The sequence below is a fragment of the Mercenaria mercenaria genome, chromosome 5 (genome assembly GCF_021730395.1).
Source record: "Mercenaria mercenaria strain notata chromosome 5, MADL_Memer_1, whole genome shotgun sequence".
Classification (NCBI taxonomy): domain Eukaryota; kingdom Metazoa; phylum Mollusca; class Bivalvia; order Venerida; family Veneridae; genus Mercenaria; species Mercenaria mercenaria.
Genome location: NC_069365.1, coordinates 72,834,678 through 72,860,236, shown reverse-complemented (window position 1 = coordinate 72,860,236; position 25,559 = coordinate 72,834,678). Strand labels below are relative to the sequence as shown.

Genomic DNA, 25,559 nt, shown 5'->3' with positions numbered 1-25,559 from the left:
GTTTCTTCTAGTGCAAATCTGAATACGTTTTCAAAAAATGTCATTATAATATACATTCATCATATTACTGAACATACCGAGTATTCACGGGTATAGATGATTTTCCAACTTCAAAATAAGTTCATTGCGATTTTCGCCATTTCGGTAAAGGGAAACTACTCTCAGCGCTTACTGTCTATGCTAGTGGCTTTGCGACCAGCATGGATCCAGACCAGCCTGCGCATCCGCGCAGTCTGCTCAGGATCCATGCTGTTCGCTATCAGTTTCTGCATAAAAGTCAAAATCAAGGTCAAAGTTCATTTCGGTACACAAAACTGTGCATATGGTCCATGCATGTGGTCAAAATTTGAAAGCTGTAGCTTGGGAAATGTGAACGTAGGTCACTAGGTTAATTTTAAGGTCAAAGTATATATCAGTACACAAAACTATGCATGTGCTTCAAATTTGAAGGCAGCAGCTTCAGAAATGTGAAAGTAGGTCACTAGGTCAAAGTCAAGGTCAAATTTCATTTCGGAACACAAAACTATACGTGGTCCAAATTTGAAGCCTGTACCTTCAAAAATGTGAAAGTAGGTCACTAGGTCAATGTCAAGGTCAAAGTTTATTTCTGTATACAAACCTATGCATGTGGTCCAAATTTGAAGGCTGTACCTACATAAATGCGAAAGTAGGTCACTAGCTCAAGATCAAGGTCAACTCATGTTAAAGTTCATCTAGCCACTCAAAACTATACATGTGGTCAAAATTTGAATGTTGTAGGTTAAAAACAAAAAAGTAAGTCATTAGATCAAAATAAGTGACCTTGACCCTAAACAAGAGAGATGACACCATTAATGAGTTATATTCAATTATTACTTTTTTCTTATTATGGAAACAGAGAATGCACATATAATTACTTATATTACAACTAATAATTAAACCCATACCCTAAACAAGAGAGCTGACACCATTAATGAATTATATACAATTATTTTTTTTTTCTTATTATGGAAACAAAGAATGCACATATAATTACTTATATTATAACTAATAATTAAACCCAGAAATTTGAGTACTAAACAAATTAATCATCACTCTACTAGGGTAGTCCATCCACTGCTGAGGTATAATAGGAAAATAATGAACAACTTGAATGATTATCTCATTAGTGTCTGCAGACTTTATGACCCTTCTACAGGTAAGGCCATAAAAAAACAATTACTTGGAGGGCCACTGGATATAAAATTATATTAGAAATCAAAATAAACAAAGGGCCATAACTCACTCAAAAATTGTTGTAATTTCTGAGGAAATGCGATAACGAGAAAATGTTAACCGACAGACGAAAGGACGACGGACGCAGAGTGATTTGAATAATAGAACAGAACAGAACAAAACAGAAATTTTATTTGGCATTAAATAATTAATTTATTTATTTGGGTTTTACTGCGCACCAACACAGTATAGGTTATATGGCGCCAAACAGGACTACAAATTTTGGTTCCACATCTCATTTACATCGAAATAAAAACATGAGGTATGGAATCAAAATTTGCATACCTGCTGGAATCACAGAGTTACTGCAAAACCAAGTGTTAAGACCCTATTAGTTGCCTCTTACGATCATGCAAGGGTAAGGCAGTGGTTCCAATTCTTTTCATACACAGATCGTCCCAGAACCACATAGGGCGGCATTAAATAAGGGCATTAAATAAAGGTTATCTACTAAATAAGCCCTGCCACCCTATGAAGTTTCAAGGTTCTAGGTCAAATTGTTCTCAAGTTACTGACCGGAAATGGATTTGCATGTTCTGTCCACTGTGACCTTTAACAGTGCGATCCCAAAATCAATAAGGGTCAATTTTAGTCTACTCTGCATGTCCAATCATCCTATGAAGTTTCAACATTCTGGGTCAAGTGGTTCTCAAGTTATTGATCGGAAATGGTTTTCCATGTTCAGGCCCCTGTGCCTTGACCTTTAACTGAGTGACCCCAAAATCAATAGGGGTCATCTACTTTGGATGTTCAATTAAGTTTCAACATTCAGGGTCAAGTGGTTCTTAAGTTATTGATCGGAAATGGTTTTCCATGTTCAGGCCCGTGACCTTGACCTTTAATGGAGTGACCCAAAAAACAATAGGGGTCATCTACTCCATAAGCCCTGCTATCCTATAAAGTTTGAAAGTTCTAGGTTAAATGGTTCTCCAGTTACTGATTGGAAATGAAGTGTGACGGATGGACAGACATACGAACAGGGCAAAAAGAATATGTCTCCCCCAGTAGGGACATAATTAAACAGTTTAGGAAATATGAGCTGATAATCTCTGAAGTTTTTTCCTATATAGCTCATATAAGAAGTGACCCCAGGGCGGGGCCTCTTTTCACCCCAGGGGCATAATTTGTACAATCTTGTTAGAGGTCCACTAGGCAACGCTACATATCAAATATCAAAGGCCTAGGCCCTGAACTTTCCAAAAAAAAAAAGAAGATTCTTTTTCTTCCCTATATAAGTCTATGTTAAACTTTGGACCCCCAGGGCAGGGCCTCTTTTCACCCCAGGGGCATAATTTGAACAATTTTGGTACAGAACACTAAGCAAGGCAACATACCAAATATCAAAAGCCTATGCTTTGCAGTTTCAGGCAAGAAGATTTTTAAAGTTTTTTCCTATATAAAACTTGAGACCCGCCCCCTCTCCCTCCCCATTCCCGCAGGGATATAAATTAACACTCGCCCAGTGCGACCAGATTTGAAGCTGGTCGAGTCAATTTTCCAAAATAGTCGCCCAGCCGGCGAATGGCTTTGGATTCTCCTATTAATGCCAATATTCTGGGTTTTTCCGGGACTGTCTTATTAATATGCACTACGTCACTTAAATCGACCAATCAAAATTACCGATATATACTATGACCAATCGGAATACGCGGATCATTTACTCCGTCACTAACAATGGCTGTGCCCATAGAAATACAGCACTAGAGAGTAGAGGTTTATTGAAGGTTGTTAAAGAGCTTAGAACAACCGGTCGCGGCGACAAAAGGAAATATTATCAGGATTATTTAAAGACCTAAAGGCCAATGAGGACATGGTTTGTACTTTTTGTACAAGTAATAATTTCGTAATTGCGAGTGACCTGTAACTCTACAATGTAACAAAATACTAGAATTCAGATGTTCATAAGCTTGCAGCCTCTATCAAAATGCCCATAAACAACCCAAATCCTCTAGTGCTGCAAAAATCATTCAAACTTTAAGTGCGTCTGTGTTTGAGAGGCTGTATCCTATATTTAGAAAATGTCATGCACTGGTTGATTACAACTTTCCTTTTCAGTGTGAGTTTGTTGAGTGTTCTGTAATTATATTTAAGAAATTGATGTATTTTGGCAGGAAGCAAATTACAAGACTTATTATTAAGTATGTCGATCTAAACTGCTGTTAGTATATTTTCCCGCTAATAATAGCTGGGCCCCTAACTTTTAGGCTGGGCCCCTAGAATTTGCCTGTAATGAGCCCAGTTGGCTAATAGGGTCTGAGTGTTAATTTATATCCCTGCTCCCCCCTCCACAGGACAGGGCCTCTTTTCACACCAGGGGTATAAATTGAACAATTTTGGTAGAGGACCACAATTCAATGCAACATACCAAATATCAAAAGCCTAGGCCTTGCAGTTTCAGACAAGAAGATTTTTAAAGTTTTTTTCCTATGTAACTTTTTGTTCAAATCTCATTTGCATCTCAGCACCTGCTTTAATTGATATTTTTTTCAGAAATGAGATTCAATGCCTTTTATATGGTTGTTTTAAAATTTTACAGTTTTATGACATTATATTCAATATATCAAATAAACCAATAGCACATGCATGTTAAAGTAGCATTTAATTTTCTTTCACTGTGGTATTTTCTGTTTGTATACCTGATATTTACAAGGTATTTTATTCCACACAGAAATCTACTGGATAGTCATCCGATTCCAATGATTTCATGTGAATTTAAACTTTATATGAGTATGGCGAAAATCCATCAAGAGGTCTATGACAGAAGTTTATTAAATGTTTTTTTTTCTGCTTATAGCTCTTGCAGCCTTTGAAAGGGGCCAAGCAAAACCTTTGAACAAAACTGAGAGGATGCTTCAGACAAGGTTTGGTGATATCAATCAAATAGTTTAGAATGGTAATTAAGTTATGATTCATACCAGTACAGACAAACAGACATACATGCCAAATAAACTAGAGATGCTTTTGAGAAAAGCGCATGTCTCCCACAACTGCCCCTATGAAAAATGTTAGTTTCTCTAGATGTTTTAGACGAGTGGATCCAATTAGATGTTCTGGATGAGTGGATCCAATCAGTAATTCAAGGGCCATAAATCAGAAGTGCCTGGGCGGATTTGGCTAGTTATCAAAACTGGGTAAGGTCTTATGGCCAAACACATTTTGTTTAAGTTTGGTGAACATCGGATGAGAAATGTCCGACTTAGAGAGCGGACAAGAGTAAAAAGACCCATTTTTCGATAATTCAAGGGCCGTAACTCTAAAATGCCTGGACCGACTTGACTAGTTATCGAACTTGGCCGAGGTCTAATGGTCAAACACATTTTGTTCAAGTTTGGTGAAGATCGAATGAGAAATGTTCGACTTAGAGTGCGGACAAGAGTAAAAAGGCCGATTTTTCGATAATTCAAGGGCCGTAACTCCAAAATGCCTGGACCGATTTGGCTAGTTATAAAACTTGGCCGAGGTCTCATGGTCAAACACATTTTGTTCAAGTTTGGTGAAGATCGGATGAGAAATGTTTGACTAAGAGTGCGGACATGAGTAAAAAGGCAGATTTTTCGATAATTCAAGGGCCGTAACTCCAAAATGCCTGGACCGATTTGGCTAGTTATCGAACTTGGCCGAGGTCTCATGGTCAAACACATTTTGTTTAAGTTTGGTGAAGATTGGATGAGAAATATTCGAATTTGCGTGCGGACAAGAGTAAAAAGAACGATTTTTGGTAATTCAAGGGCCATAACTCTAAGACGCCTGGACCGATTTGGCTAGTTATCGAACCTAGCCGAGGTCTTATGGTCAAACACATTTTGTTTAAGTTTGGTGAAAATCGGATGAGAAATGTTCGACTTAGAGTGCGGACAAGCTTTGTGACAGACACACACACACACACAGACAGACTGGAGTAAATCAATATGTCTCCCACACCACTGTGTGGTGGGAGACATAACAAGAGCTGTCACTAATGGTGACAAATGCCCCCGAAGCACCTTGACCTTTGACCTTGACCTTTAACCTGGTGGTTCGCGAGTAAAGTGCCTTCATGCAAAAAGTTAACATTGGCCCCTGTGACCTGGTGACCCCAAAGTCAGTAGGGGGTCGTGTACTCAATAAGTAATATCAGCATGTGAAGTTTGAAGGTCCTGGGTGCAGTGGTTTGCGAGTAAAGTGCCTTCATGCAAAAAGTTAACATTGGCCCCTGTAACCTTGACCTTTGACCTGGTGACCCCAAAGTCAGTAGGGGGTAGTGTACTCAATAAGTACTATCAGCATGTGAAGTTTGAAGATCCTAGGTGCAGTGGTTCGCGAGTAAATTGCCTTCATGCAAAAAGTTAACATCGGCCCCTGTGACCTTGACCTTTGACCTGGTGACCCCAAAGTCAGTAGGGGTCGTGTACTGAATAAGTACTATCAGCATGTGAAGTTTGAAGGTCCTGGGTGCAGTGGTTCGCGAGTAAAGTGCCTTCATGCAAAAAGTAAACATTGGCCCCAGTGACCTTGACCTTTGACCTGGTGACCCCAAAGTCAGTAGGGGTTGTGTTCTCAATAAGTACTATCAGCACGTGAAGTTTGAAGGTCCTGTGTGCAGTGGTTTGAGAGTAAAGTGCCTTCATGCAAAAAGTTACATTGTGACGAACGAACGGACTGACAGTTGAAAAGTAATATGCCTCCCTTCGGGGGCATAAAAGGACTTTTTCATCTTTACACATTTAGTCAATGGTGGTTTTATAATTTGTTTGATAAAACACTGGGATTTATTTTTTTATAAACTACATAGGTGTTTGGATTTATTTTTTCTATAAACTACAAAGGTGTTTTTCACCAAAACTTCAACGTTAAGGTAAATTCGTAGTAACTTTATGTTAATCTGTAGGCGTACTAATGTTGATAACTTCTTGAAAACATTGCAATGGATAAAATTCCCAAAATGATTTTTTTAATTAATATATATATCAAACATAATGTATCTTTATTATCATACCATGTTTTTACATTTTTTTTTTCAAACTTTAACAGACCAGATTTAACTATGGCCGATCAAGAGTTCTCTACACAATAATAAATCTGACATTTTCCATTCTGTGACATTGCAGTGAAAAATTAGAGCCAACATTTTGTATTTCCAATAAAAGTAACACATACCTTGATTGTAACAATCATGCTGTTTACAAACCTAACAATAGAAACTTTAAACAAATTTGACTGAAACATGGAGAATTCAATATTTCTGTAATTCGTCAAATTCTAAATATTTCTAGTATTCGTACTAATTATAATTAAGCTCAGAGGTATAAAGTTCTGATTATGTTCTTTTCCATGTGGGTCAGTAACGTTCTGATTATGTTATGTTCTTTTTTCATGTGGGTCAGAAACTCAGGGACAGCAGTAAATTTTCTTTTTTTTTTTTAATTTTTGCTTCAAAAATATTTTTGTTCCTTTCAGTGTTTATTGTTTTTTCATTGACACAACAACAGAGAAATTTAGATAAGAAAAGTTTAGTATCATATCAAATTTAATATTAGTTAAATGCATATACATGTACATGATGAAAGTATGTTATACATATAAATATATATATGTGAATACTACGGAACAGTATCAGTGCCATGTGCGTTTTATTTATTAACTCGAAATTTCGAGATACTAACTCGAACTCGACTTAGTTACTAGTTTCTTAATTCAAGTTAATAAATAACGTACACCTGGCACTAATGCTCTTCTGTAGAACACAAATAATCTAAGAAAGAAAAGGAAATGGAAAATGGGTAAGAATAAGAGCTGTCTCCATAGGATGACACATGCCCCCGATGGCACTTTGAATGAATAGTTATGGCCGATGTTAGAGTTTAGGACCTTTGACCTACGGACCTGGGTCTTGCGCGTGACACGTCGTCTTACTGTGGTACACATTCATGACCAATAATTTTAAAATCCATGCATGAATGACAAAGATATGGACCGGACACGCCCATCAATGCACTATCATGAAATATGACCTTTAACGTCTAAGTGTGACCTTGACCTTTGAGCTACGGACCTGAGTCTTGCGCGCGACACGTCGTCTTACTGTGGTACACATTCATGCCAAGTTATTTGAAAATCCATCCATGGATGACAAAGATATGGACCGGACACGAATGCACTATCATGAAAAATGACCTTTAACGTCTAAGTGTGACCTTGACCTTTGAGCTACAGACCTGGGTCTTGCGCGCGACACGTCGTCTTACACATTCATGCCAAGTTATTTGAAAATCCATCCATGGATGACAAAGATATGGACCGGACACGAATGCACTATCATGAAAAATGACCTTTAACATCTAAGTGTGACCTTGACCTTTGAGCTACGGACCTGGGTCTTGGGCGCGACACGTCGTCTTACTGTGGTACACATTCATGCGAAGTTATTTGAAAATCCATCCATCGATGACAAAGATATGGACCGGACACGAAAATTGCGGACAGACTGACAGACGGACAGATGGTTCAAAAACTATATGCCTCCCTTCGGGGGCATAAAAACAAACAAAATTATGATCGAAAAAACAACAACACAAAAACAAGAGCTGTCCGTAAGACAGCCAAGCTCGACTATTCAAAATATTGTCCCAGAAGCAGGAAAACATTACCTAAAAAGGTTAAATATCAAAAGAGTTTTAAGTTCAAAAGGGGGAATAATTTAACCAAAATGCATATCAGTTATGGGACTTGCTGCTATCAACTAGTTTTATAACCCCTAAGGCACATGTGAAGTTTCAATTCAATATCTGCATTAGTTTTGGAGATAGAAACTCGCATGTAAAACTTTAACCAGAATTTTCAAAGTCCAAAAGGGGGAATAATTTGCCCAAAATACATGCCAGAGTTATGGAACTTGATCCAGTGAGGTTAGTAATTGATCTAGAAAAAGAAAAAATAAGTTTCAAATCTATTATGCCTTTTAGTAATAGCTGTATGTACTTGCACGCAAAACTTTAACCAGAATTTGCTAAGTCCAAAAGGGGGCATAATTTGGCCAAAATGAAGGTCAGAGTTATGGGACTTGCTGCTATCAACTAGTTTTATAACCCCGAAGACACATGTGAAGTTTCAAATCAATATCTGCATTAGTTTTGGAGATATTAACTTGCATGTAAAACTTTAACCAAAATTTTCTAAGTCCAAAAGGGGGCATAATTTGCTCAAAAAACATGTCAGAGTTATGGAACTTGACCCAGTGAGGTTGGTAATTGATCAAGAAAAAGAAAAAATAAGTTTCAAATCTATGTGCCTTTTAGAAATAGCTGTATGTACTTGCACGCAAAACTTTAAGCAGAATTTTCTAAGTCCAAAAGGGGGCATAATTTGCTCAAAATACATGTCAGAGTTATGGGACTTGACCCAGAGAGGTTGGTAATTGACCTAGAAAAAGAAAAAATAAGTTTAAAAGCTATATGCCTTTAATTGATGGCTGTATGTACTTGCATGCAAAAACTTAACCAAGGTGTGACGCCGACGCCAGGGTGAGTAGAATAGCTAGACTATTCTTCGAATAGTCGAGCTAACAATTTGATCATTTGATACTGGTATTTGCATTATACCCAACTGAGCTATTTATACATCTTAGGGAGTATTAAAATAAAATACTTCTCAAATAATGTACAAGCAGAAATGGATGCATCCTTGCTTTTGCACAATGAATCAGTTGTCATTAGGGAATAGTACCTCTATGATTCTGGGGTGGACAAGTAAATTTGGAGAAAGCTGGCAGCTCATTTCAGAACTGTAAGGGGAAATAATGAGAAGTTCTTTTTACCTTACTAAATGAAAGAGTTACCTCTCTTAGTTGAACAAAACTAAAAGAGGAAATAAATTAGAAATGGATTTCCAAATAAAACTAGAAGAGAAAGTAGACTTAAAGTAATTTCCATTTTATGTTATTTTTTCACGAAAAAGAAATAGGCAATTAATAAAATTATATGTTATGAGAAAATTCAAGGTAAGTATATCAGTAAAGGCACTTTTCTGTATATCTATATCGCTTAAATTTTACACATTTTGTAACAAAATCATCCAGTCCTATTAGCATGTTAACCCTTGTCATACTGGACAGGATTTATTCTGCCTTTGCGACCAGTGTAGATCAAGATTAGCCTGCACATCTATGCAGTCTGATCATGATCTGCACTGTTTGCCATTCAGTCAGTATCTTTTTGTTAACAATTAAGGCCTCACCAAATTAAAAAGTTGTTCATCGGATTTGCAGCTTGTATATTTTCAGAAACTAAAAAAAATTATTTTTTTTGTTTTTGGCTTGCGCTCGCCCCATTGAAAAAAATCAATCCAAAATATTTTGGTGCGCTACTTTTTACGGATGTAAAAGTGTATAAATGTTTATAATTCCAGTCCCAGATTGTTCTCAAATGGATTTTAATCAAAACATGCAAATTCGATGAATTGGTATCCCCCGCCGAAAGGTTTGTGGTGAGGAATGGCAAAAAAATATATCCGGCAAAAAGTTAAGGATGTTAATAAGAAGCAAATAATTCCATTAGTCAAAATCAATTTAAACAGAAAACAAATGTTTAATTAAAGAGTACATAATAAATGTATGATACTTTGATCCTGACTAAAGAATTTATTTTAAATGGGATATGTTTACTGTTATAAGCTTAGCTTTTAAAATTAAATGCAGTTAACTGAAATGTGAGCTTGAAGTTAACTGGAATGAAATACTGTCTTTGAGTGGTTTGGCACCAGGTGTTGCTGTTTAACAAGTTCTTTGAACTTAAAAGAATAGATGTCCTTAAGAGAACACAGGTAAGATAACTTGAACATGGCTGAGGGCAAGGTTTGTGCAATCACAACATGTTGAAGGTTTGAACATTGTATAAAAATAAAATAAAAAAGAAATGGAATAGATATATGTATATTATTTTATGTGGGGGTGCGGGGAACGGGGGGGGGGGGGGGGGGTGGGGGGGGGGGGGGGGAGGTGACCAAGGCAAGTGGGTGACCAGGTGTGGGTGCACAACTTAACATGTTTATAATAAATGTTCACAGAAAAGAATGAATAAAATTTAATGAAATTCTGCCAAATGGTAAGTTTGTTATGTACAAATATGTGGATTTTTAGAAAATTAAAGGGCAATAACTCTTAATTTACAAATAAATCCGAACGAAATTGTGTGTGCACAACCACATTATAGAGCTCTAAATTCTGTTAAAGTTTCATAGTTCAAGGTCAAATATATCAAAAGTTATGATGCAGATTGCCATATCTATAGTACCCTATATAGTTAACACTAGAAACTTCTAAGGGCCATAACTCTGGTGTTACTTGGGCAATCTGTCTGAAACTTGATAGGCCGCATAACCTCATAGTGGTGAACATGTATATGAAGTTTGTTAGAAAAAAAATTTAAAATAAGGATTTTTTTTTTTTTTTTTTGGGGGGGGGGGGGGGGGGGGGGGGGTGTGATCAAGGTAAAGGGGTGACCAGGTGTGGGTACACAACTTCACATGTTTACAAATGGTAAGTTTGTTATGTACAAATATGTGGATTTTTATACAATTAAAGGGCAATAACTCTTAATTTACAAATAAATCCGAACGAAATTGTGTGTACACAACCACATTATGCTGATCTAAATTCTGTTTAAGTTTCATAGCTCTAGGTCAAATATATCAAAAGTTATGATGCAGAAATTGCCATATTTATAGTACCCTATATAGTTAACACTAGAAACTTCTAAGGGCCATAACTCTGGTGTTACTTGGGCAATCTGACTGAAACTTGACAGGCCGCAAGAACTCATAGTGGTGAACAGGTATATAAAGTTTTAAATAAATATTCCCAACCATTTCTTAGATATGGCTCCTGACGGACAGACGGACGGACGGAAGGAAAGACGGACGGACGTACAACGCCAAAACTATATCCCTCTGACTTTCGTCGGGGGATAATAAATACATACTACGCACACATCGTCTATAATAAATCATAACACTTATATTTAGTTACATTAAAGTTATTTCCCCTTTATGCAGTTACGCCATTTTCTCCAAATGTTTACTAAATTACATGCTAGAAAAAATCGTTTTATTTCATTGAAAATTGGATGAAGAAAAACATACTTATTTATTTGATAACATCAATCTACATTATTTTGGTAAGGGTAAATACTTATTGATGCATGTCACTTATCTGTTTTCTGTTTTTCCTGTCCAAATGATCAGCATTTGCATACAAAAGTTGGTGGGGTAAGGAATTTACACTATGAATTGTTTTCAGAACAGTTTCAATTTTCAAATTTTCCAATCATTTAGTAGTAAGACTAATATTAATGCACGTTAATCTACATTTCAGACCTTAATTGAGACTTTGTTTCAACAAATTTAATATGTTCTGAAAGTTAAAAGTTAGAAAAAGAGCTGTACATAAGACATCATGCTCGACTTTTCTGAATCAGAGCTTTGCCAGAAAAAGGGGCATAATAGTCAGAAGCTTTGAAAGTACAGAGCTACAGGTCATTATATAAAACAATTACAAATATTCTATGTTAAAAAGGGGCATAACTCTGTCTAGATTCAGACTTAAGAGTATTGTTTCTCCTGGTGTAGACTTTGACAGTAAATAACTGTTCTAAGTTTCCAATCAGAAGCTTTAATAGATCTAATAACACTCACATAGATATCTGATGAATCAAAAACTTTGTAAAGTCAGCTAAGAATGCTACATTTTCATAGCAGTAAATATTCAAGTCCTGTATGTATGTGATATGTATGGTGTAAGGTTATGCGTTGTTGTTTATTACACATTTTCTAACAGCATTTTCAAAAGCATGCATTATCTGATTACAGTGTACTGTATGACAATGTTATTACCTTTTTTTCACGAGTTCGCTTTGTTGTGCATCTGCAGGTCAGATTTTCTCAATCCCTGGGGACTTACTTTTTAATTTAAAAGGGCTATACATTCTATTTTAAGGTTTTTTTTAGTCAGTTGAGAGCCAAATGAAGACAAATATATTTCTTCGCTCTTCGCTCGCTCTTGATTTTCTCAAAAACAAAAAAAATATTTAAATTATTTTTTCGCTCGCCGCCTCAATTTTTTCAGAAAAAAATCCAATGAACAACTTATCAATTTGGTGTGGCCTAATGGTACTGTCCGAATTGTAAGATGGGCAAGTTCATTATAAAAATTTAGCAAGGTAAGGATTAAATGTCTCAAACAATTCAAAATACAGCAACAGGAAACACAGAAATAAGTCACACAGACTATAACATATGACAGGATTTCTTTGAGAGCTCTAGTTAATTAAAAGTTTAGATATGAAGACATAAACAATACGATGATAAAAGCATCAACATTTTGCTGTTTACATTTCCAGAATGTCTCAAGATCCTGATTATTACCGGAATGTATCATTGAAACTGTCAGAGGTGCTGGATGATATTGGTGTCAATGAGGGAATGATTGTGAAGAGCAGAAGGATGGCCTTGTTGAATGAACTTATGAAAAATTGTACACAAACAATGCTGGATGGGAACATTACCATCTATCATTTTGGTAGCAAGTCTGAAGGGTCCACAACATTAGGACTTTATTCAGATGATGATAATCTAATATGCTACAATGAGAAAAATGTTATACAGGATTGGGGTGAGTGGCAACCTGGTCAGGACAATCTACTAATGATCCAGGATGAGAGCACATCACCAGGCTACTGTCTACTACAATGTCTGAAGAGTGATGAGCCTCTTCCTCTTCTTCATAAACCAGACAACATCAATTTTACAGTTAGCAGAGGTAAAGTGCTGCGTAAGAACAATGCTTTGAAAAATTACCATGCAGATAGGCCTACATCAGGATATGTAATAAATGGTCCCGCTGAGTCAAAGAAAGGAATGCCAGGATGTGCTGATCAAGATATTGTTTCAGCATTCCACTGTAACTCGTGGCCTGTAGAAGCCCGACCATGGTTATCAAGACAAGGTAAAGGAAGATGGCCTACAGAGGACATGAAGAGAAATTGTAAAACTACAGGATGTTTTGTTGTACCAGTGAGTAGTAAAAATAGCAAGAATGAAGAACTTGAATGGAGAATATCTACCTCTCATGCTGAAAGTTTGCTGATGTTTAGTTTAAACATCACACAATTAAGATGTTACATCCTGATGAAGATGATTCTTAAAACATTCATAAATCCTCAGTGTGATGGTGTGCTTTCAAGTTTCATGTGTAAAACTGTTTTATTTCATTGTATACAGAATACACATTCAAATAAATGGCAGCAACCCAATTTACTCAAATGTTTGATGTGCTGTCTTAGAAAATTGCAGAACTTTGTTAGGCTCAGAAATTGTCCACATTTTATAATACCTGAAAACAACTTGATGGCTGGAAGAATTTCTCTTTGTAACGAACATAAAATTCTTGAAAACCTACAAAAGATCATACAAAGTGAGGGTCATGCACTGCTGGAGATTCCCATTGATCATCTTGGCACAAGACTACAAGCGAAAATGAACATGGATGAAACTTTTCAGTATTACAAAACACCATCTGAAATACATACCTACATTTCAACAGAGCTGCTACTTGCTAATACTTTTACAATTAGTGGAAGTCAGAAGTCACTTTTAGAAGAAATAATGCATGATGGAAATGAGAGAGTGCGTAAGAGATTATCAGACTTGATGTTAACACTTAGTCTAACTAAATGCTACAGACAAATGGGTTTATATAGTTTAGAAAAACCTGCAGTAAGACTTTTAGCACCTCTGCTGTCATCTTTACTAGGGTCTGTGATAGCATCTCATGACATTTACACTTCTCACAGTATATCTCCAGAAGCACTGGACTGGTTTTCAGATGGTTTGAACTCAGATGTGGCATCTTCTAGATTAAAACTTGCATCAGCATTATACTGTGTAGGAGACATGGAAAGAGCAAAGTTTTATCTGACGGATACAGAAGAAAAGTATGATCCGAATACTGTTGAACCTGTATGTCAATGTTATCCTTATCCCAAGCATGAACTAAGGCCAGGATTCGTGAATAAATGTAACACTGGAAATGAAGAGGTGATAAAACATACAACAGCATTTTGTATTAGATTTCTGCTTTGTGAAAAACACTGTATTCCTAAAGAACTGCAATACGAGATGTTTAGAACTACACAAGAGGACAGGCTAGAAAGGGATAAACTGATTGACTATTGGATGGATTGGGCTGTGGTAGATTGTCGCCCTTACCTCTACTTCTTAAAATACAAGATTTATGGGGCTCTAAAGAGAGTGGCAGACCAACAATGTGCACTTGCAAAACTTGTCACTAGCATTGAAAAAGAAATAAACCTAGGTCACAAGGAAACAGCACTGAACTTACTAGGACAGTGTATGGAACAGGAAAACCGACATAATGATGCTTTACGCTACTACATGACATCTCTGAATATCCGAGCAAGAAACAACATCGCAAATGTACTTATATGTAGACTTCTTAATAAGTTAGTTAACATGTAGGAAACTGTACTGACTTGAGTATGGTACAGCATGAAAGATGAGTACCTATATAAAGGCGCTGTGCCCTGCTATATATACTATCGTCTATTTTCGCTTATAGGACACACTTTTAGGAGTTATATTTAAAGTTGAATGAGAGGGAAGTGTCTTATAAGCACGTACTACAAGGAAATTAAAAGAAAATTTCAAATAATACTGAATTTACAGATCAAGACTTTTTTTCAATTATCTCAATGCAAACCATTACTTTCTTTTTTTTGGCAGCCATTTACAAAGCAGCGATAAAGTCTGTATCTGTATGTACCTTATTTAAGCCCAATTTAAAGATCGATATTAATTCATTTCATGATTCAAAAGTATTTTTATAGACGTATTTTCCCTTTTTAAACACCATGACATATCAGCTTTAAATAAGTTTGTAAATTAATGACAGCAGGCTGTCAACCAGGTCTTCTCCAAAATATAGGAAGAATATAGGAATATTTTCACAACAAATACAGGAGTTTTTGGATAGTTTTGAGGCAAAATATAGGAGTTTTCAACAACATATATTTTCATTTACTGGTACATATACTATCAACTCTTACCTGTACACTTACTGTCTTACTGTTTCTACATTAATCAATGTCTAGAATGTCTACCATTCTCTTCAACAGCATCACAATCCAGACAAGACAGAAGACTGATACAAAGCCCACAACATATTCTTCTGTACCTTTCATTGCTCTCAAGCTGTTTTCGTGCAGACCTGGATTTCATTGATTCTGGAAGTTAGACAGTGAAATAATCCACACTTACCCTCTAGTTTGTTAATACTCTGGTCATGGCTGGCAACAATGTCAACCATCTGCTTGGTACATGTCTTAGGAACAGGCTCTCATCCATGTCATACTCCAGTTGAAGGTCTTTAAAATTTCTCTTCTGACTGGCTTCTGCTTGAAGAACTGATACATGTCAAAAGTTAACTCTTCTGCATCACTTCCAAAACAGTTGAGACCTTTTCTAAAAGCATTGTGCTCTGTATGGAGGGTTTCAGGGTTCAAAGACAAGCAAACCCAGGTTGCCATTTGCTTCAAACTTTCATGACTTTTCTGTGAATGGATTTGTTGACATTCGGGCCATCAGATGAGAGATTATCAAATTCTTCATGGGTAGGTCTACTTCAAAATCATTCCCTAATTTAAGGAAAGCTTCACTTACAATGTCAGCTGTTGCATGGCCAAAGTGAAAAGCTTTCAAAAACCTCAGACACTTCTCCTTCAATATTGCTCCAAAATCTTATCGTATGTCCATTTGTCTACATTTTCTGTGCTGTAGTAGTTTCATCAAACATAAGAACATACCCTAAATTTCCATCTATAACTTCCTTCACAATTGCTTCTGTCAAAAATGGTCTTATGGCTTCTGAAACTATGTATGATGCTTTTGTCCTTGACAAAGAAAACCGATCAGCAATATCACACTTGAACATCTTCTGAAACACTTTGTCAAGGCCATCACATGATCTGAATGAAAAATCAGCAGCTGCTACTTTAAAAAACCACAACAGCTCAGATTCTGTGACTTGATGTTTCAAAGGGTGACTTGTGAATACATGTTGTCTTTGCCTCTGCTCAATATCGCTTGAACCTACAGTAGCTGGTTTATTAGATGCTCCAGAGGCTGTAGCAGTCACTGTTTTACTGTCACCCTTGGTCAACACTTTTTGGGCAGTGACGCGGCAGTGTTCTCAGTCTCTGAGAAAATCTTCCTGTTGACAATTCAGTAAATGAAACTTTGAATTTTGGTTAAAACTGCATGAACTGTATATTAAAACAGACATGGTACTTCTGCACCAGTTTGTCATCTTTACTATACTTTTTTGATGTCAGAGATCTCAGAGATTTGCCTTGTATTTCATCATTGGGGAGTATCTGAAAGAAAATGTCTGAATGAGACTTTGATTTACCTGAAAGACCCATGTCCTGTTTCACTGCCTTGCAAAGTGACCATACAGATGATGAAGAAGAGCAAAACTACATTATCTTAAGGATGGTGATGCTGTGGCAGACATGGGAATTTTCTTACCAATAAAATAAAGAATCCAAAAGCAGTATCGAACCAAGATTTACTCTCTTATTCATCGGCAAGAACTTTACAAAACAAGAGCTGTCCGTAAGACAGCCAAGCTCGACTATTTGAAATATTGTCCCAGAAGCAGGAAAATATTACCCCAAAAGGTTAAATATCAAAAGAGTTCTAAGTTCAAAAGGGGGAATAATTTTACCAAAATGCATATCAGTTATGGGACTTGCTGCTATCAACTAGTTTTATAACCCCGAAGGCACATGTGAAGTTTCAATTCAATATCTGCATTAGTTTTGGAGTTAGAAACTTGCATGTAAAACTTTAACCAGAATTTTCAATATCCAAAAGGGGGCATAATTTGCCCAAAATACATGTCAGAGTTATGGGACTTGATCCAGTGAGGTTAGTAATTGATCTAGAAAAGAAAAAAATAAAGTTTCAAATCTATATGCCTTTTAGTAATAGCTGTATGTATTGCACGCAAAACTTTAACCAGAATTTGCTAAGTCCAAAAGGGGACATAATTTGGCCAAAATGAAGGTCAGAGTTATGGGACTTGCTGCTATCAACTAGTTTTATAACCCGAAGACACATGTGAAGTTTCAAATCAATATCTGCATTAGTTTTGGAGATAGTAACTTGCATGTAAAACTTTAACCAAAATTTTCTAAGTCTAAAAGGGGGCATAATTTGCTCAAAAAAACATGTCAGAGTTATGGGACTTGACCCAGTGAGGTTGGTAATTGATCTAGAAAAAGAAAAAATAGGTTTCAAATCTATATGCCTTTTAGAAATAGCTGTATGTACTTGCACGCAAAACTTTAACCAGAACTTTTTAAGTCCAAAAGGGGGCATAATTTGGCCAAAATGAAGGTCAGAGTTATGGGACTGCTGCTATCAACTAGATTTATAACCCCGAAGACACATAATGAAGTTTCAAATCAATATCTGCATTAGTTTTGGAGATAGTAACTTGCATGTAAAACTTTAACCAAAATTTTCTAAGTCTAAAAGGGGGCATAATTTGCTCAAAATACATGTCAGAGTTATGGGTCTTGACCCAGTGAGGTTGGCAATTGATCTAGAAAAAGAAAAAATAAGTTTCAAATCTATATGCCTTTTAGAAATAGCTGTATGTACTTGCACGCAAAACTTTAACCAATTCTAAGTCCAAAAGGGGGCATAATTTGGCCAAAATAAAAGTCAGAGTTATGGGACTTGCTGCTATCAACTAGTTTTATAACCCCAAAGACACATGTGAAGTTTCAAATCAATATCTGCATTAGTTTTGGAGATAGTAACTTGCATGTAAAACTTTAACCAAAATTTTCTAAGTCCAAAAGGGGGCATAATTTGCTCAAAATACATGTCAGAGTTATGGGACTTGACCCAGAGAGGTTGGTAATTGACCTAGAAAAAGAAAAAATAAGTTTCAAAGCTATATGCCTTTAATTGATGGCTGTATGTACTTGCATGCAAAAACTTAACCAAGGTGTGACGCCGACGCCGACGCCAGGGTGAGTAGAATAGCTAGACTATTCTTTGAATAGTCGAGCTAAAAATATAGGAATATTTTTCAAAATATAGGAAAATATAGGAAATATAGGAGGTTTTTCAGAATATAGGATTTTGATCCAAAATATAGGAAAATATAGGAATATAGGAATCAGTTGACAGCCTGTGACAGTAACTTAAAATAGAGAATATTTTCACAGCCCGCAAACTGAGAATAATTTAAAGTTTATTGGTGCCAATTGCTGATTACTGTTTCAGGGTGTTTATTGATAAAACGCATTCGTTATGAATTGTTTAATGCTTCCAAATGGCAAATAAAAACTTGCATTGAAACAGATTTATGACAGACACTGACTGATATCAAACTTCAGCCACTTCAAAGAATGACCAACAGCAATTATTTTGGATTTGTCTTCTTGTCAAATGATGGCCCAGTAGAGATGCCCAGCTATGCAAATTCAAACTCAAATGTGATTGGATATTATATCAAGGCATGTGTCATAGTTATGTTTGATTGACATTGTATCATATCGTTTGACAACCATAAAGTTGGCGATATTATTCTGTCCATTTTATAGATTTAATTTCGCTGTTTCCAAGCAACTTAAATGTACTTTATTACATACAAAAAGGACTTTATAATTTTCTGTTTTAGTTTTACGTTTTATAAAACAAGCTTGCAAAGTCTTAAACCTTGGTGAACACCAATCTTTTCTAGACGTATTTTTGCCATCTTTTGGTTATTCAAATGCATTTCACTATATATAAAATGTATTTTATAACAGCTTTATTTTATTTCATTGAGTAACATCGGCAAATATCGTCATTATAATGCAGGTGAACAAAAATATCAGATTTTTCATGGGAGACTTTCGACTCACTGCAGCTTCCTGAATGTACATCTATTTTCAAAAAAATATTGTAAACAGTCCATTGTGTGAGTGTGGGGAGGTAGAAAACACATACTATTTCTTTTTCAGGTGTTCCTTATACCAAAGGGAATGCACAGATCTCCTAATTATTATTAGGCTAATAACCACTGTTCCACTAGATACATGTACACTGTTACATAGTAATCTCTCAATTTCAAGCACACTAAATGAATCAATACTTCTACATGTATATATAAAATACAGAAAACAAAGGGATTTGATAATTATGTAGTTTAAATACTATTCACAATTATAGCTGTGAAAACAGTCTAGTGTCCTAGGTTCCATGCTATCTTAGCCCTACTACACACAGTCTTAAGAAAAGTCCTCAAAAACTCTGTGTGTCTAAAGTGACATTCCTGACCTGTAAATCTCAATTCCTATTTTTCACTTCCTTCTTTCCTATCCCATCTTTTAAAATATTAATATACAACAAGTCGCTACAGTTCACATTTAAGTTTATATAAATAGTTCCAATTTTATATCCGAAAATGTATTCCTTTTTATACTATAGTTTGACAAATTTATGTCTCATACCATATTGATAAATGAAGAAACTGCAAGCAGAACAAGTAAGATAGATTTATTTAATTTGTTACCGTTGAAATTGTACTATGTATAGGGAGAGAGTTTCTAAAAAAAGCTATTAGCTTCCTACTCAATCCTCTATGTTGATAAATGTAATACTGTAACAACTGCAATTATGTTGAATAAATATTGTTTAAGCTAACTAACTATCATTATTATCATTATTCCTGATTTCTATAGCGCCCTTTTCGTGATAAACACATTCAAAGGCACTTTACATATAGCAAACACAGCCACACAAGGCGCGAAATTTATCCTCTACTAGTACAGACACAGAGCAATCTGACCAGAGGGACAGAGTGAGATAAAGGCCCCAGAACAGATGGAGAGAAATCGTTTTTAGATAAAGGCCTGTCTGGCTAACTTAGCCTAGCTCTTTGCAAATAGACAGTATGGTCCTTTAACGTGCCCAATGTATAGCACCAATACACATGAAGCCTTCATTCCTGGGAAGAACCAGTACAGGCCTCTTAGTTAGGTGGGAGACACTCAAGAACATCTCAGAAATCTCCAGTGCCTGGACCGGGATTCGAACCCCGGACCTCTGGAATGACAGTCAAGCGTGTTACCACTTGACCACCGGCCCACCCAGTCAAACTATCGTCAAAATTCTGACTGTTTTGTGGACGTAAATTCACTGTTTCTTATTCATGCCAAATATTCTTTACTTCAGGCAAGTGTTTTTATGATCTATGGGTGGAAACAAAAGCAAACATAATACAGTGTATAACTATAACTGTGACAAAACAAAAGCTAACACTTTTGCCAGCATATAAGGCTGAAGTAGCACCTGCAAGGCTAGGGAACCTTCAACAGATTCAATGCAACAAAAATTCCATACCGAAACTTTGCCCGTATACTCTTGAAATAATCTACTCATTTAGCATCGTACCTGCGATCTATCCATGCTTTTGGTTTTTGTTTTTACCAGACTATTGACTCCCATTTTTGTCAGTGAACAAATTTATCCAAAGGTTCTTGAAAGACCTGTTTATGTTTCCGGTTTCTATTCATCAGTAAAAAGATGCTAAATTTAGATGCAAGTGTATGGTTTTTCCAAAACTTCAGCAGTTGAGAGGCGGGTAAAACATGGATTTCGTAGAAAAGATTAAACTTCAAGCAAAAGAGTTAATTTTTCTTGCTTTTTGTGTGATTTATACCTAAAAATGTATGCTTGCCTGCAGACAAACGAAATGAAACTAGATGTGTGTCCATAGGACACAGGAGCCCCCACTCCTGCCACTGTAACATGGTTTAATGACTCAGGTTAAACAATTTTTAAGATGTTTGCAACACAAACTTTTAAGAACCTTATGTGTATTTTTCACTTAGTTGGCCATAACTCTGGCCTAGCTGAGTAAAATCCTAAAAAGAACACTTCATAGGCTATAAAACAATCATCTAATGTTTTATGATTCTAGGTTAAATACTTTGTACTTAATGTTTCACAAACTTTTTTTTTTTTTGAGTAAGTCTGGACAAGAAGTCTGGTCTTGTGTAGTGAAATAATGACTGTAGGTAAAATATTTTCGGAGCTACACGCGACAAAACATTAAAATGACAATTTTTTTCCTAGGTCAGGGGCCATAACTCCTACAATACTGAATGAATCCAGACGCAAACCCCCAGGTGCACAACTGCACATGCTGACCAACATTCTTGTAAACTTTGGTGACTCTAGGTCAAATACTTTTGGAGCTACGCGCGACATAACATTAAAATGACCAATTTTTAATTAATTCAGGGGCCATAACTCCTACATGACTGAATGAATCTGGACGCAAAACCCCAGGTGCACAACTGCACATGCCGACCAACATTCCTGTAAACTTTGGTGACTCTAGGTCAAATACTTTTGGAGCTACGTGTGACACAACATTAAAATGATCAATTTTTTACTAAGTCAGGGGCCATAACTCCTACATGACTGAATGAATCTGACTGCTAAATCCCAGGTGCACAACTACACATGCTGACCAACATTCCTGTAACGTTTTGTGACTCTAAGCCAAATACTTTTGGAGCTAGGCGCGGCACAAAAATGAACTTGTCCGCCGGCAGAAAGTCCCGAGTCGGACAAGTCGGACATAGGAATTCCACACCACTGCATTCAATGAAGGAAGACATCACTGATATCAAAAAACGACCATGTCTTGTCAGTGCAAAAAAACCCAGATTGCATGTCTGATATTGGGGTGCGTCTTATAAGCCAGTGCTCCTTATATGCAAGAAAGGACTGTAAACGTATTATAATGCAGTGGATTAACCAAAGAGGGAACGTACATGAATCATGGTGCATAATGAACATCTGAGACAAACCTCTAGTACTTTTCAAGGACTTTTTAAAAATTTTCAAGGACTATTTTTTTTTCAAAACCACAATCTAATCAGAATAATTTTTACTGGTATTGTGTTCATCATGGTAATGCAAAAGTTGAACAACATTCAAAATGGTATCAACAAATACTAATCATTTGCCAGACCAAATGCATGGCTTAATACTTAACGCTACTACATTAAAAACATGTAAAAAGTAACAGCACAAAAAAAGCATTGATTTCATAACTATTTTGCTAATGTTTAAAACTTTTCACATGGCTTTTAAGGGCACTCATTCTCCAGATTGATGATATTTCCACAACTGTGTCACAAGAGGTAACAAGAGGGTCATTGACCCTAAAGCGCTCACCTGTGTACAAGGCTTCAAGTGTGCTTGTGTAAGTACAGAGTTAGGTGTGTGTGTGTTCGGGTTTAACGTCTTTTTCAACAATTTTTTCAGTCATATAAACGACGGTGTCTACTTGTAGCAGTGAGCACAATGCCCCAATTTATAGTGCTGCCTCACTGGAATATCACGCCGTAGACACGTGACATGATACCCCACCCAGTCACATTATACTAACACCGGGCTGACACTAGGCACTACCCTCTTAATGCTGAGCGCCAAGCGAGGAAGCTACTAGTACCATTTTTTACGTCTTTGGTATGACGAGGCCGGGGATCGAACCCAGAACCTTCCGCACTTGAAGCGGATGCTCTACCACTAGGCTACCGAGGCGGTTTTCTTCTGTGCTAACCTATATTATGTATTATTATATCTCACTTTGGTCTACATTGATAAAATCCCATTACAAGAGAAAGAGATATTTTGACTATCAAAAACATTTTTAATCTTTTTGGCACATGACCAAGCAAAGGAGTACTGATATTTTGAATCTCATATAAGAGCAAATAACTGCATCAATTTTTTAGCCAAATCATAAAATGATTGCCTCCCTTGTACAGATATAGTAATGACGTCATTATTTAATGTTTACACAGATGGTTCGATGACAGTAACTGTCAGAAAGAAAAACAAAAGAATTAAAATCATTTTGTACTTTTTTATGTACTTAATTTTGTTCAGTATAATAAAATCAAAGGCCTGAAGGGCCTGAGTCGGCTAATGATTGATGTACTGACAGTATAGTCTACCAGTTTCAGTTTGTTTTTAGCTTTTTTTCCCCAACTAAAGAGAGATTTTGTTACAATAAATGAAATGAACATACGGTCGATGCCTAGTAAAACTTTGATTGACATTATACAAGTATTTAAACCCAATATATTTCTCTAAAATTGAAGAGTGGTTCGCAGAAATAAAAATGTTGAAAGTACAAACTACAATTTGACAGCTGACACTAAGATACTGCCCATGACTTTATATGTTTTTCCAGTAAACATTTGCCTCCGGCATTGCCAAAATAGGCAATTATCGCACATGATAAGATTTCAATATGACAATTTATAATATTAAAATTTTACAGCGCGGATTGCCACATACAATTTGTAACGGATGGACGAAAGAACTGATATTTTACAGATATTATAATGGGCCTGGCGATAGCCTTGTCATATGCTAGGTATTGTTCAATCATATTATAAGTGATGTCAATTTAAAGTATACTTACTTTTGCGTTTAGAGATACATGTATGTAAATGTTGCTGAGTGTCAATATATAGTGTAACTGATATTAATAAATGCAGTTCTTTTTTAGTTAAAACTATCATTTATTCTATTTCAGACTTATTAACCCCTTAAAAATCATGTCTTAGTATCCCGAAGTCCATCCACTTTCAATAATCCATTTTGATTCATGCAGACAGACAGGCCCAGACTGGGCAGAAAAATGTTTGAGCCATTTTTACGTGGTCGGTAGCAGGGTGGGTGTGGGGAGGGGTGTTTTTTTCCGCTTTAAATTGCAGTCAGATTTTGAAATGGGCATTGCGGCAGGTGGTAAAGGGGCAAATGTATCAAACTGTGGCAAAAGTGGCAATATGGGGGAAGGGTGTGGGAGGATACCCCCTCCTGCAAGTAGGGTTTGGGGTATTACCACAAGAAATTTTTGAATATGTAGACGCTTGATACAGCCTTTGGTGCGATTTTAACTGGAAATCTTCTGTTTCAATTTCTAAATATTACCTAGATTCTTTCTAGTATTACAATATCCAAAGTATGACTGTCACTTCATCTTTTTACTTTCAGATCATGCCTCAGGACTAGAATATGAGTCTGATATAGATTATATCGTCACCTCAGTGCAAAAAGTGGATAACTGCATTGACTTAAAGAAGGACTTATTCACTTTTTGCACTAAGGTGACGATATGTAGGTGTAATAAAAATAAATTCTAGAATCATTTCTGTTACTATAATATCTATCATGTATGTTACTTGAATGTTAAAATTTCATAACACAGCTCGATATTTACCCAAAATATTATATCCGGATACGATTACACTTTTCTCCAGTTTCAACAATATATGTTTACAAATTGTGATGATAGAAGACATTTAGCAGCAATTGGCAGTATCTGACATTGAAGTTTACGGTTAAATTACCTCTTATTTAAATCTTTTCATAAAAAAGTTGTTTCGTTTCGTCAAAGCAGCCAAACATCGTTTCGATAGACATAGACGATCTACTTTCGATTTCAAAAACCACAAGAAAATACAACTTAATGTTTCGCCGATTTGTTTATTTCTCGAAAAATAAGAAATAAAATCATTTTTAATATCAGTAGTAACTAAACAAACCAGTAAGAGCTTCTTCTTCCGATAATTTATCCGTTTACTGACTGCAAAATTCAACCAATGCAAAGTCGTAGAAGCGTTGTTATACACAGGTCACGCGTGTTCGCCGACAAGTGTCCAGAATGTAGTTAGGATTCATCCGCGAAGTCTCGCGGAATAATTAACGTACTGCACATATCTTATTCGGGTCATTTAAAATGAAGCTGTCATAATTTAATTTCATCGATGTGGTAAACTCTTTGATAAGAGACATTCCAATGCTTTCAGAGGTACCCACTCAATAAAATACTAGCGGTATGTTCTGGAACTATATTTTGTCTTTCGCTGGATGTTACGCAAGCTTTGTAAGCCTGCGCAATTCATAAAATGCACAGCGCAATAAATTTGTTATTTGCGCAATGATTTTAAAGATTATTTTTTGAAACGGACAGGGTAACAAATGGATAATTTGGCTAATAAGTTAATATGCAGTTTTTATTTGAATTTGTGAACATCATATTTGCTATTTTGTGACAAAAGGGCATAAAATTCATCACCATAATCATATGCGCAAATGTATTACCAAATCCCGCATAATCGTTATGCGTGTTTATGCTTAATGAGTTACCGCGGAAGAAAATACGTGGC

General features: G+C 36.1%; 2 protein-coding genes across 2 annotated transcripts in view; one reads left to right on the top strand and one right to left on the bottom strand.

Moving 5' to 3' along the window:
* LOC123558527 (DNA repair protein RAD50-like) overlaps nt 1-25,559 on the bottom strand; it is an 87,522-nt gene that overhangs the window by 46,518 nt on the left and 15,445 nt on the right. The gene's annotated exons all lie outside the window — the stretch shown is intronic.
* On the top strand, nt 9,104-15,668 carry LOC123557605 (uncharacterized). Its single transcript, XM_045349175.2, has 2 exons — nt 9,104-9,229; nt 12,624-15,668. Exon 2 carries the CDS (start codon nt 12,625-12,627, stop codon nt 14,758-14,760), a length of 2,136 nt encoding a protein of 711 aa, XP_045205110.2. The 5' UTR covers nt 9,104-9,229; nt 12,624; the 3' UTR covers nt 14,761-15,668.

Bases quoted from the DNA above. Each gene is read 5' to 3' on its own strand.
- LOC123557605 (XM_045349175.2), top strand. From the start codon at position 12,625: ATGTCTCAAGATCCTGATTATTACCGGAATGTATCATTGAAACTGTCA.